The sequence below is a fragment of the Python bivittatus genome, unplaced genomic scaffold (assembly GCF_059951505.1).
Source record: "Python bivittatus isolate LINGU-HERP-01145 unplaced genomic scaffold, Pbiv_v1 ctg000350_np1212, whole genome shotgun sequence".
NCBI lineage: Eukaryota > Metazoa > Chordata > Lepidosauria > Squamata > Pythonidae > Python > Python bivittatus.
Window position 1 is genome coordinate 22,281,699 of NW_028277074.1, and position 12,039 is coordinate 22,293,737.

Consider the following 12,039-nt stretch of genomic DNA (forward strand, 5'->3'; position numbering starts at 1 on the left):
ACTAAGGGTTATTGGCTATCTACTGGTCAACTCTGTTGATCTGCCACCAGATACAAAGATTCCAGTGATTTCTTAATTCAATGACTGCAATATATGCATAAAGATTTCCTGTTTACAGTATCTTCTCTTTTTATTTTAATAGAGGCAAAATGTATCCTTTTTGCATGCAAAGATCCATCATTATTGAAAAGAAAAAGCTTGCATGTGCAAGAAATCTGTATGTGTCCAATAAAACACAGATCAGGGCAGATGTTGAAATATTTTTTCACTACCTTCAACAATTTTCATGGCACTTCCAACCAATCCCACCTCAAAATGTTGAAAGGAGTAAAACTACCTGGCACCTTTTGCAGCTATACTTGTGAGGCTCAGAATCCACACTTCCATCTGAGTTGTCATCATTTTCTTCTGAAGAGATTCCAATTTTGCCAATAAACTCTTCTCTCTGGTGGTCATCCATTATTGCTATGTCCTGTATACAGGATGGTTCAAATAAAATATCTTATTCAACCAAAAAGGAAGCTGATGCTACTGTAATTACACTCCGTAATATTTTAATAAAATCTCTGAAAAAAACAGCCTACCTGTCTCAGTTATCTCTATTGAGATAACTTTATTACCTCATCTATTTTTCTCCTGTTGCTAAGCTTCTCTCTGATTATAAATGTATAGTTGTCTTAGAGAAAGTGGATCATCTGGACCCTTTTCAGTCAGGGTTTAGGCCTGGTTTCGGGATGGAGACAGCATTGGCCACTGTCCTGGATGACCTGTATCAGGACCTGGATGGAGTAATCCTTAGATCACTTGATGGCTTTTGATACCATTGACCGTGGTATCATTTTGGACCACCTGCAAGGGTTGGGAGCTTCTGTAGTGGGAGATTCCAATCTGTATCGGTGGGGAAGGAAAGATTGTCCCAGTAGTCCCTGACTTGAGGGATGCTGCAGGAGTCAGTTTTGTCTCCCTTGCTTTTCAATATAAATTGGATAAATAAACAAACTAACAAACATCTGTATCAAGCTGCTTAGAGGTGCCATTCAATCCTTTGGAGTGCAGTATCATCATATACTGATGATACCCAATTGTGCATCTTCACCCTGGGCCTTGGGGAGATGCTATTGACTCCCTTTCTTGGTGCCTGGAGGTTGTCAGGGCCTGGATGAGAAAGAACAGACTGAAGCTGAACCTGGCAAGTTGGGATTGCTGCTGATGCATCAGGGTCCTAGTCTCCAGCTAGAAGACAGTAATGGTCTCTATTTGAGTGGCCCTTAAAAAAATATTTGAAAACTGCAGTTGGTTCAAAATGTGGTGGCCCACATACTTTCGAGCTCCTGATGTTAGAAACACAGAACACCAGTTTGCAGACTCTGCATTGGTTGCCAATTGGTTGCCAACTGAAGGTGCCAACGTTGATCTATAAAGCCCTTCATGGATTGGCATCTGGATATCTTCAGGACTGCTTTCTCCAGCCAGCTTTCAGCCCAACCAGTTAGATCTACCAGGGAAAAACTACTGCAAGTTGCACACTTTCAGTAGGTTGGGGGGCTGAGGCAAAGAGACACTGTTCTTCTGTTGCAGTGCCATTATTGTGGAGCCTTCCTATGGGGATCAGGCTGCCTTCCTATTAGTTGGTTTTCTGCAAGCTTCTACTGACAGCTTTTGGGGGGAGCCTTCTCCTAATTTACTTTCTATTTTTGTAGTGTTGTTGTATTTTTAATTTTTATATGAGGTTTGTTTTATATTGGAATTTTTCATGATCCACTGAGTTATTTTTGATTGCAGCAGCATGCAAATATGTTGATAAATAAATAAAATAATAACATGAATATTTATTATTTTATATGATGTTTGGCTGCAAGATGAAACATCAAGGCCATGCAACTTCAAAACTGGCCTTCAGATTTCAGTTGTTGCTAAACAATCCAGGCAATGGTTATTCTAGCATTCTCGCTTTCAGTGTTTTCTCAGTTCTTCTGAGTAACTTCTTCCTACTCCTGCTGAACTTCAGGCTGGCATAAAACTCTATTAAACACAGCTAAACATTGTACCTTAAAATGAACATGAATATGATCTCTCAGAACATCGACTCTGAAAAATTTACGGCCACAAATCTCACATGTATATTTCTTATCTCCGTGGGTCAAAAGGTGCTTATTCATATTGCTCCTGCAGGAAAAAATCTGGAGAAGAAAAATGTTGATAGATTAATTTCTTTTTTCCTATTACAGAAATATTATAGAACAAGCTATATTTGCTTCTTCTTTAAACTGATGTCATTTAAGTAAGTTTATTTTCCCCTGATTAACTCATGTAATGGGATCTTTTTAAATAGTAATTAATATGAAATTAGTCACATCTTCCCAATTCATTTCAATGATTTCATTTATAAATTGTTACACAAAATTCAGTAGAATTGATTTTATAAAATCGATCTCCTTATTTACCTTTTAAAAACATACTGCAATGGGTTTTATCCTAACAACCGTATGATGTAAATATGGCTATTAAGCCTCTTTTAAGAATGAAAAAGGCTGGAAGAAACAGCTTTCTTGCTCAGATTATTTCTTTGTGCCTATTATCTCAATAAGGACCAAATATAGCACTGCAATCTTACAAATGCATGAAAGTAAATGGGACTTTCACTACAACCAACATGGATAGAACTGTACTTCAGGCTCCAGCATCCATTACAAGCTACAATACCATTAAAATGACATGCACATCATAACATCCTCATATACTCTAAGTGATGAAATGATGTAACTGTGTCATAATATTTGATACATGCACGTAAATGGTGCCATGAAATCATGACGCATGCATTGCCACTGCCTCTTCTTGCTCATTCCTCCCCCCACAAATGTCCGTGATTGCAGGAGCTTAATTATGGGTCTAGTACTTCCTCCTCGGATATACTTTTACTCAACATGACATGGTAGTAACAGAGGTCACTTTTGTCCATAGGGAATGACTCCCTATTTAAAATGTCCTTCCAACTCAAGCTTTGCAAATGCTTAGCAGATTTAATAAAGGAAATGTTCATTTCACTACACCTTTACTGGCTGGCAGTTGATAAAGTTGGGCTATAATTTTAATAAACAAATGGCTGCACGTTAGGCGGGAAATCCATGCACTTCTCAATTAGTTCTGTATGCTCAAAGGGACTCTAGGCTGGTGGTGCTTAAATCACAGTTATCCGAAAAAAATTGTTTTAAGACTTTGCAAAAACTTGTTAGTCTGGAGGTCTCCCACACCTCAGTGGATTGCCTGAGGTGTCAGGGCTGCTATTGAATTGCTTTTTCTCTTGGGGCCAATTCTACAAATCTCACATAGGAGGGAATCCTAAACATCTCCACTAACAGGATGGGTAGATTCTAGTCAGAGGAGACGGTCTTGAAGATAGCCAGGGCCAAGCACTGCAAGGCTTTATAGATTAAAATTGGTACTGTGAATTATATCGCAAAATCTGTTGGTGACCCGTGCAGTGATTGTGGTACCAGGGTTAAGTTACTAAAGTGACATCGGTACGACAAACACCGCACCCACTAGCAGTCAGGCCACTACATTTCAGGATCACCTGTAGTTTCTAGGTATTCTTTGTAGGTGGCCCCAAGTAGATAGTGGGAAGTTGACTCCTTGGGTGCTCTGCTGCGGGATGCCACAAAGCTTGATCCTTTCCCTGCTACTATTCAACATCTACATGAAACCACTGACCAAGGTCAACCAGGAGCAAAGAATGAACAAATGATACCCAGCTGTTTATCACCATCCTGGGCTAAGAGGAGATGCAGCTGATCCTTGAGGCTTAGCAACTGTTTGAATCTGATGGAGAAAACAGGCTTAAGATTAATCCCAGAAAGATGGAGTGACTTTGGAAACCAGGCCAATGCTGAAGTTAGTCTAAACCTAATCCTTAGATCTGGTAGTACTCTCCCAGATGGAGTTAGTTTGCAATCTGGGAGTTCTCTTGGACACATGATTCAGAACAGAATAACAGGTGAAGGCCATGGTCAAGAGGTTTTTGCACAACTACATATGGTATACCAATTGCAACCAATCATGGTACAAAAGGTTTTGCTTATGGTAAGTTGTGCCTATGTCACCTCATGTTTGGATTACTACAACTTGCTCTATTATTTAAAAGTTGGTTCAGTATATGGCAGCCCAGGAAGTAAAGGGTGAGCTGAGGTTTGCCTACATAACACCTCTACTATAGGAGCTGCACTGGCTGCCAATTCATTTCTGGGTATAATTCAAGGTTTTAGTTATATCCTTAAAACCCTACATGGCTCAGGGCTTGGGTAGGTCAGACGCTGCTTGCTCTGAATATAATCTGTCTGCCCAATAAGATCAAGCAGAGAAAACACTTTAAAAGTCTTCTTGGTAATGGTGCCACTCCTTTGGAATAATCTCCCCCCAAATACAAGGACTGCCCCCTCCCTGTTAAGTTTTTGAAAAACTTTGAAGACCCTTCTTTTCTGCAGGGCATCTGGAGAAGAGATGGAATGTTGATCTCTTCCCCAAAGTCTGTTCTGTTGTTTTGGCTATAACTCTCAAAGGCAGAAACTATGAGGGAGCCTTCTCAGTATAAAATTGGCAGTCAGACATCCCAGATAACCCAAAATAGCTTTTCCCAACCTGTTGCCCTTGAAATGTTTTGTTTTGCTTTTTATCCATTTAATTGTGTCTGATTCTCGGAGACTGCCTGGACAAGTCCCTGCAGTTTTCTTGGCAAGGTTTTTCAGAAGTGAGTTGCCACTGCCTCCTTCCTAGGGCTGAGAGAAAGTGACTGGCCCAAGGTCACCTAACTGGCTTTGTGCCTAGGTGGGACTAGAACTCACGGTCTCCCAGTTTCTAGTCTGATGCCGTAACCACTACACCAAACTGGCTCTCTAATATTTGAAATGCTTTGCACTCCACTTCTAACTGCCACACTGACAACATTTTTGCTATGGATGATGGGAGTTATTGCCAAAACACCTGGACAGCAACAAGTTGGAGAAGCTGGCCAAGCAAAACAATAACTAAGTTGCCTGAAGTATACACAACATCCATGGGTTCATTGGTTATGCAATTTAGCAGGATTTGTCCAGCTGTCCTATGGCTTTTGAAGATCATAAACATTGGATCAGTGCAACAAAGCTGTTATACTACCTTGCATGACCATCTCTCTAAAACCTGAAACAACCCCACCCCCAATCATGGCCAATGGGAAATCCTACCTTTCCACACACTGGGCATCTAGAAGGCTCTTTCTTGTAGCGAACCATGTTCTCTGCATTGTGCTCAAATTCCTCTCTTTTTACACGTCTCACTCCTTAAGATAACAATTCCCACCAAAAGAAGAACACAGAACCATGATTTCTACTTCTCTCTTTAACATTCTACATATTAATAATCCCAACAATAAAAGGCATAAAAATAACAAAATAACACACTTTACATAATTGATTTAGCTTTAGCTGTATGTCTGTGCACCAACATACAGACTGGCAAAGGTAATGCCTTGCCTAAGACTTTATGCTCAAATGTTATGGTTTAATGTTTGTCTGTCATATGCAATTCTGACTCTTTATTCATTGCAGTACATTGGTTCAACTCTTGTACAACTTCCTAGATCAACAGAACCTTATTAATTTCCTGATTTGAACACAACTTCTAGCAGCCTTATCCAAAGAAGCCAGTGCTAAGAGATGCTACAAATTGCTGGAGGAGAACCAGTTCTCCACCCTGATCTGCATTGTCATAACTCTGTATATTAGAACAATGAATTACTTACATAATTACATATATACTGAAAACAGCTCTCAGCTAAAGCAAGCATTACACAATTATTGTAGAAGCTATAATACCAATACACACTTAAACCATTCTGATTTTATTAACTAAAACTATTAACAGATTTTCTGTTTTTCCCCTTTGGTTATAACTTTCAGAATAAGTAGAAGATAGTCATCCAAGCTTTTACACAGGAGAACAAATTGTAGAGAAGATGTTGTAAACAAGGGTTATATTTATATCAAATCCTTTTAAAGTGCAACAGTTTATTTCCAACACTGATTCCAGGAGAAAAGTAGCTCTCTTCTGAATTGGTTTCATAATCACTTTTTACATTAATATAAAAAATGATGTAGGAACTCCTCCAGGCTCTTGCACTGAATCAAGCATGGGAGACCAAGATGTGGTCCCCAAGACCCACCCAGAATGGGTAGGCAAATCATTTTTGGGTAGCAGAAGCAAAATGGTGCCTTGCAATACACATTTTGCTGCCAAGAGGCTTCTGTTAGCATTCAACAAATTACTCTTGTTTTAATATCAAGCAAAGAAGAAAGTTGTTTCCAGACATCAATGATGTCTTTTATTTGCTTACAGACTAATAATTTTACATTATGAAATTATCATAGCACAAGCTTTTGTGAAGCTGATTAACTAGACTACAATCTGTAGTCCATAAGATCCTTGTTTTGCTAACATTGCTACCTCTCTGGAAACAGTTTCCAAACAGATGAATCCTTGTGCTAAATCAAAAGACACTTTGAAGCTACTGTGTCTTTCCTTCCTCATGGAATTTTGTATTCAGAAAAAAAGAAGTTATACATGTCTGCAGGGATGACAATATGTGTGATTTCATCATGCAAATGTTGCAACATACAGTTTGGGTGCTTCCAGCACAATAAAAATAGGAAACACTTTCCAAAAAACTTTTAAGTTCAATCACAGGTAAAAATTACAATGTCAAGAAAGTTTTCATGAACAATCTTTAAGCTCAAACAACAAATTAGTAATTTTGATAATAACTTTAGAAAATAGCTATGCTTGAATGGTTCAAAGCTTGTTTGTAATCTATTACGGTAGATCATTACCACATCAAGAACTACCAGCCATTTGAGTAATTGCCAACCCAACTGACAACCACCAGTCCCAATCAACTCAAGCACAAGGTCCAAGAAGACATTAATCACAAATGTACTTACCTTCCAGATGTCGCCTCTGATGATCCAACATCACATCCTTCCGGTAGAATAGTTTGTTGCAGATCTCACAGGCAAATTTTTTGTCCCCGTGTTTCTTTTTGTGTTTTGAAAGGTTGCTGTTTGTAGAAAAGAATCTGAAACACATCTCGCATTGAAATGTCTTATCATCTGCAAGAAAAGGAGAAGATTAACTATTCTAAATGTAATTTATGTCATTTACTTGCTTTAAGAAATAAGCTAACCTATCCACATACACAAGTTAACAGGGGCAATTTCTTAAAATGAGGAAGCAACTTTCTCTGCCTTATGCTGTAAAACAACTTGATTCAAAGTGATTAATCACTGGGATTGCTTCAAAAATATCCTATGCTTGTGCAACCTATATTAGCTTTCCCAAAGAACAACAGTAGGAGGTTCTAGCTGACATGTACTTTCAGAAATACCATCTAGATGAATCAAGACTACAACTCCCAGGAATTCCCAGCCAGCATGCTCAACAGAAATTATGAAAACTGTAGATTCAACATATTCAGAAATCAACAGGTGTACCAAAATGAATATAATTTTAATGTAAGTATTTATAGTTCATCTTTCTCAAGGGTATCCACTCCTAGTGACAACCAATGCACAAATGCTATCCTGTTGTAAAATTAAAGAAAACAACAACACAACATATAATTTAGCCAGTACAAAAAAAGAGACAGAACAAGTGCATAACCAATAGAACATATCATCTGATATCTCACTTGGGTGAAATTGTCTGTGGATTATTCCCACCTTAGCTGGCTATGAAAATTAAGACATACAGGAAGTCCTTGGTTAATGACCACTTGTTCAGTGACTGTTCAAAGTTCTGACTGCACTGAACGAGTGTTGGTTACGAAGTTCTAGCTGTCCCAGGACCCCAGTGGTCATGTGATCACAATCTAAGTGCTTGGCAACCGGCTTACACAACAGTTGCAGCATCCCACAGTCACATGATCACAATTTGCGACCTTCCCTGCCAGCTTCCCACAAGCTAAGTCAATAGGGAAGTCAGCAGGGAAGGTCACAAGTTGCTCAGGTAAGTCTCCCCCACCCACGCATCCTCCCTGAGCCTTGCTGTACTTGCACCGTGCCTCCCCAACCACTCGCACCCCAGCAGTAGCCACTTACCTGCCTGCCAGCCTGCTTGCAAACCATCTGGAACTTGCAATTTCTTTATGGATTCCCCACTGACTTTAGCTGTTGGAAGCCGGCAGGAAGTTGGAAAGAGATGTTTGCTTAATGACCCACGATCCTCACTTAACAATGGTAATGGGGACTGCAGGGATTACCACCACTAAGCACTTTACAACTGCATTGCTTAGCGGCAGAAATTCCAGTCCCAATTGGCATCGTAACTCAAGGACTACCTGTATCTACTTCTCAATTTTATTTGTCTTTCCATACCAGAGAATTAAAATTCAATACCATTTCATATAAATTAGAGTTACCTGATTGTTAGCATACCTGTCCTACAGTTGTGGAATTCTAATGCGCTTTCTATCCGAAAAGCTTTTTCACATGTAGCACACCTGTACCTATATTCACTGTTAACCTAGTGGAGGCACAAAAAATATGTCATAATTTGTCCTTTTAAAATACTGGTTTTAATTTGTTTCCATAATAGAACTTTTCCCAAAAATAATCTCAAAGAAAATCAGACACTTTTAAATCACAGGGAAGTCTTGCACAAGGATTTCTGAGGCTCTTAAGCTTTTAGAAAAGTAGAGGTACCAGATTTACGTGGAGGCAAAGTAACTATGGAGATAGTCTATGGTCCTTGGGAGGACATCACAGTTGGACAATAAAATGGAACTCCCTGTCAACAGAGAGGGAGGGTGAAAAGCAGAGAAGATGAAGAATCCATCTTCACAAGCTTCCCATATGCAATAATGAGAATGCCTATGTCTGTTGCTTCTCAACTGTTAGAATGTTAGTGAGAAAAAGAGAGGCATTTAATTTATTTCCCTCCCATTAAGAGCAACAAGAAGGAAACTGTTTGAAAAAAGGAAAAACACAAAAACTAATTTTAAAAGAACTCAGCTATTTTTCTGCCTTGCCAGCAAAGCTTGGGAAGTGACTATTTTTTGCAACTTATCTTCCTCCTTGACTGCATGATGTTGACCAACGTCTATGCACAATCCATTTCTGTCCCTTAAATAATGATGAAGAACCATACCAACCTCATTCTTACTGTGTTTGTATGAAACATGTTGCTTCAAACTCTCTTTTCGACTAAAAAGCTTAGCACATTCCTCACATTTGAAGAGTTTGTCACCTAAAGGACGGATGAAAAAAACTCATTATTTTTAGAAAGCTGGAAAAATTAGGAAAAATTAAGAACACTTAAAACAAAGATTTAAAAATTTAGGACAGTCTATTCTTAGCCTAATATATCTGAGATGCCCTTAATTATGAACAGATCATGCTTTTGTAAACTGTTTTTAAAAATCAGATTAACACTAGTATATTTCCTGATTACTTAAGGGAGTAGAAATTGGGGGATTGCTGACATTAGAAAATCCACACAAGCATTGCAAATTCTTTTGCCCAATTTCTCTGAAACAGACAAATGCTCTTCCTGGGCTGTTGACAAATTATTTTACCAGTCCTTTATCTTAAGCCATGAATACATGCAGTTGATCTATTTAATTACTGCTTCAGCTTCCAAATGTTTTTTGCTTGTCTGCTGGATTAAAGAGTTCTCTTCCACCAATAATTAGCTTTCAAAGAGGAGAATCCAGCTAAATTGAAATTTACCATGAGACCGGATGTGTCGGCTGAGATTGCTACTGTTTTGGAACATTTTACTGCAGATGCTACACTGATACACCCGCTTGTGTTCCCCAAGCTGCTTGATCAGCTTGCGTCGAATCCCATGTCGGCTGGAAAGGATTAAACTTCTCTTGAGGGATACAGAGCTCTGATGATGAGGAAATCTACCAGATTAGAAAGAAAGCAGTAATGAGCAAAAATTTCAGCACGCTATGCAAAAAAAATCTCAGCACTCATTACTGACTGGAACCTCTGAGACTTTCATTTCCAATATATCTGCAGGGTGCCACACTGAGGAAAGCTACTAGGTTTCATTGTGAATATGCCATTATCACAAATCTAACTTGGTGTTTATATATGCAAATAGCCAATCTATTCATTGTCATTACAGGTAACAAGATTTTTATTTATTTTTATGTTCCATTATGGTAAAATATCCTTTTTTCCCATAAGCTTTTTCCATATGTCTTCTTGATCATCATAAGGGATCAATATCTAGAAGACTTATTATGAGAAAGCAGGGCATACAGCCATTTCTCTTTCCTTTTCTGGGAAAACTTACTTTGTTAAGGAATTCATATTGCTTGCAGTACTGGGTAGCTTTGCTAGCATCAGCTCCATAATTCGTTCTTCTGCAGCCGAAGGAAGATCTGTGTCATCAGGTGGGACCTCAGTGATGATTTCAGCCACATGGTCTGCTGAGTTTACTGATTCCAAGAAAAGATCAGTGAATTATGAACTTTAAATATAAGGATACTATTTAAAAAAAAAAAAGATTGAATTTGTTCATCTATACCTCAGTTAAATCAAAGATGATTCCCAGACATGTTTACTCAGAAAATAAGTGTATGCATGATTATAATTTTAATGTCATTTTGTCTATTGTACTCAGTGGTATTTAACTAGTTTAAATTCATATTGTAACTGGTACACAGACAAGGTGTATTCAAATACTCAGAAATGTAGGGACTGCTTTTAATGATACTTTGCTGATCTGACTGTAAATTATATTAGCCCTTTAATTACTGACACTTCCATTACTGCAATGTGAATAGTAAATATGTGACAACAAGATATAGCACAAAGCCATTTTTGGAATATTCATTTTTGTTGGCTAAGTTATCCATACTGTAATTTTATACTACGCAGTAAAAAAAGTGAGCAAACTGGCAAACGTTCTGTGAGAGAAGAGGGAATTAAAATAATGCAATTTAAGAATTGCTGAACTACACCTTCCAGCAACCTTCACCACCAGCCATGCTGGTGGTGGGAGTTGGAATATAGCACATGGGAATGCCAGAGTTTTGGAAACAATTTAGGTTTTGAGAAATGTAACTTAATGCCAACCCCTGACACCACTTACTGTAAAATCAATTTCAGAATCCCTAAAGCAGCTTTGAATTGGGGAAAAAAAGAAAAAAATCCCAACAAGTTCAAATTATGGAACTTGCATATAACATCTGCTTCATATAGTGAAGTGAAAAAAAAAAGTAACAGGACAACTAATCATAGATTGCCAGTGTCGTGCCTGTTCTGGTAAAGATGTTTGCTCTGACCAACACTCTAGAAGGCCAAAATCTACTGGAAAAGATAATCCTGGGGTTGGTGGAGCAATTACCAGACCTATATTAAGGCAGCTGCATTTATCCACAAGTTATGTTATACAGGTAATCCTTGACCTACAACCATTTGGTCAGAGACTGTTCCAAGTTACAACGGCACTGAACAAATAGTGGTTATGACCGCATCACTTAGCAACAGAAATTCCGATCCCAAATGCCATCGTAAGTTGAGGACTACCTCCACTGAGTTCCTCAATGCAATTACATCATAAGGTAGAAGATGAAGCTCTCCCTGCCCCACTCCTTCATCAATACACTTGGCATTCTAGAATAATTCTTTCATTATTACTGTATCAAACAAAAAGTATGGAGATTACTTTTAACAATTTCCTAGTCTCACCAGTAGAATCTTTATCATCCACAATTACAAGAGTTGTTTCTATTTTTGCTCCTTTGGGTTTCCTGCCCCGTCGAGGTTTTCTCTTCATATCTACTTGGGAATTGGCACTTTCACAGATAGTGACTGGCTGATCAGTATGTGGAACTTCCACAGCCTTCTCTAGATGAACATCATTTTTATTGCTCTGTGGAGCTATTTTAGCTTGCTCCAATCGACCCTGTCCATGTTCTGCAAAAAAAACCCAACAACAATAGGGTCTGCATCACAGGGATAAGTGGCTGGTTGAACCTTAGAAGCTAACTAA

The 12,039-nt window shown here is 38.5% G+C and overlaps 1 protein-coding gene across 4 annotated transcripts in view; it reads right to left on the reverse strand.

The window, feature by feature from the left end:
* The window catches only part of PRDM15 (PR/SET domain 15), a 54,433-nt gene that overhangs the window by 20,141 nt on the left and 22,253 nt on the right, over window positions 1–12,039 (reverse strand). For all 4 annotated transcript variants that reach the window (XM_088144700.1, XM_015888427.3, XM_088144701.1 and 1 more), the window contains 9 exons: window positions 11,736–11,963; window positions 10,336–10,480; window positions 9,759–9,937; window positions 9,182–9,276; window positions 8,466–8,553; window positions 6,975–7,142; window positions 5,223–5,317; window positions 2,049–2,180; window positions 338–472 (listed from right to left, as the gene is read on the reverse strand). In XM_088144700.1, the coding sequence (XP_088000826.1) occupies window positions 338–472; window positions 2,049–2,180; window positions 5,223–5,317; window positions 6,975–7,142; window positions 8,466–8,553; window positions 9,182–9,276; window positions 9,759–9,937; window positions 10,336–10,480; window positions 11,736–11,963 (1,265 nt within the window). The remainder of the gene's footprint in view (window positions 1–337; window positions 473–2,048; window positions 2,181–5,222; window positions 5,318–6,974; window positions 7,143–8,465; window positions 8,554–9,181; window positions 9,277–9,758; window positions 9,938–10,335; window positions 10,481–11,735; window positions 11,964–12,039) is intronic.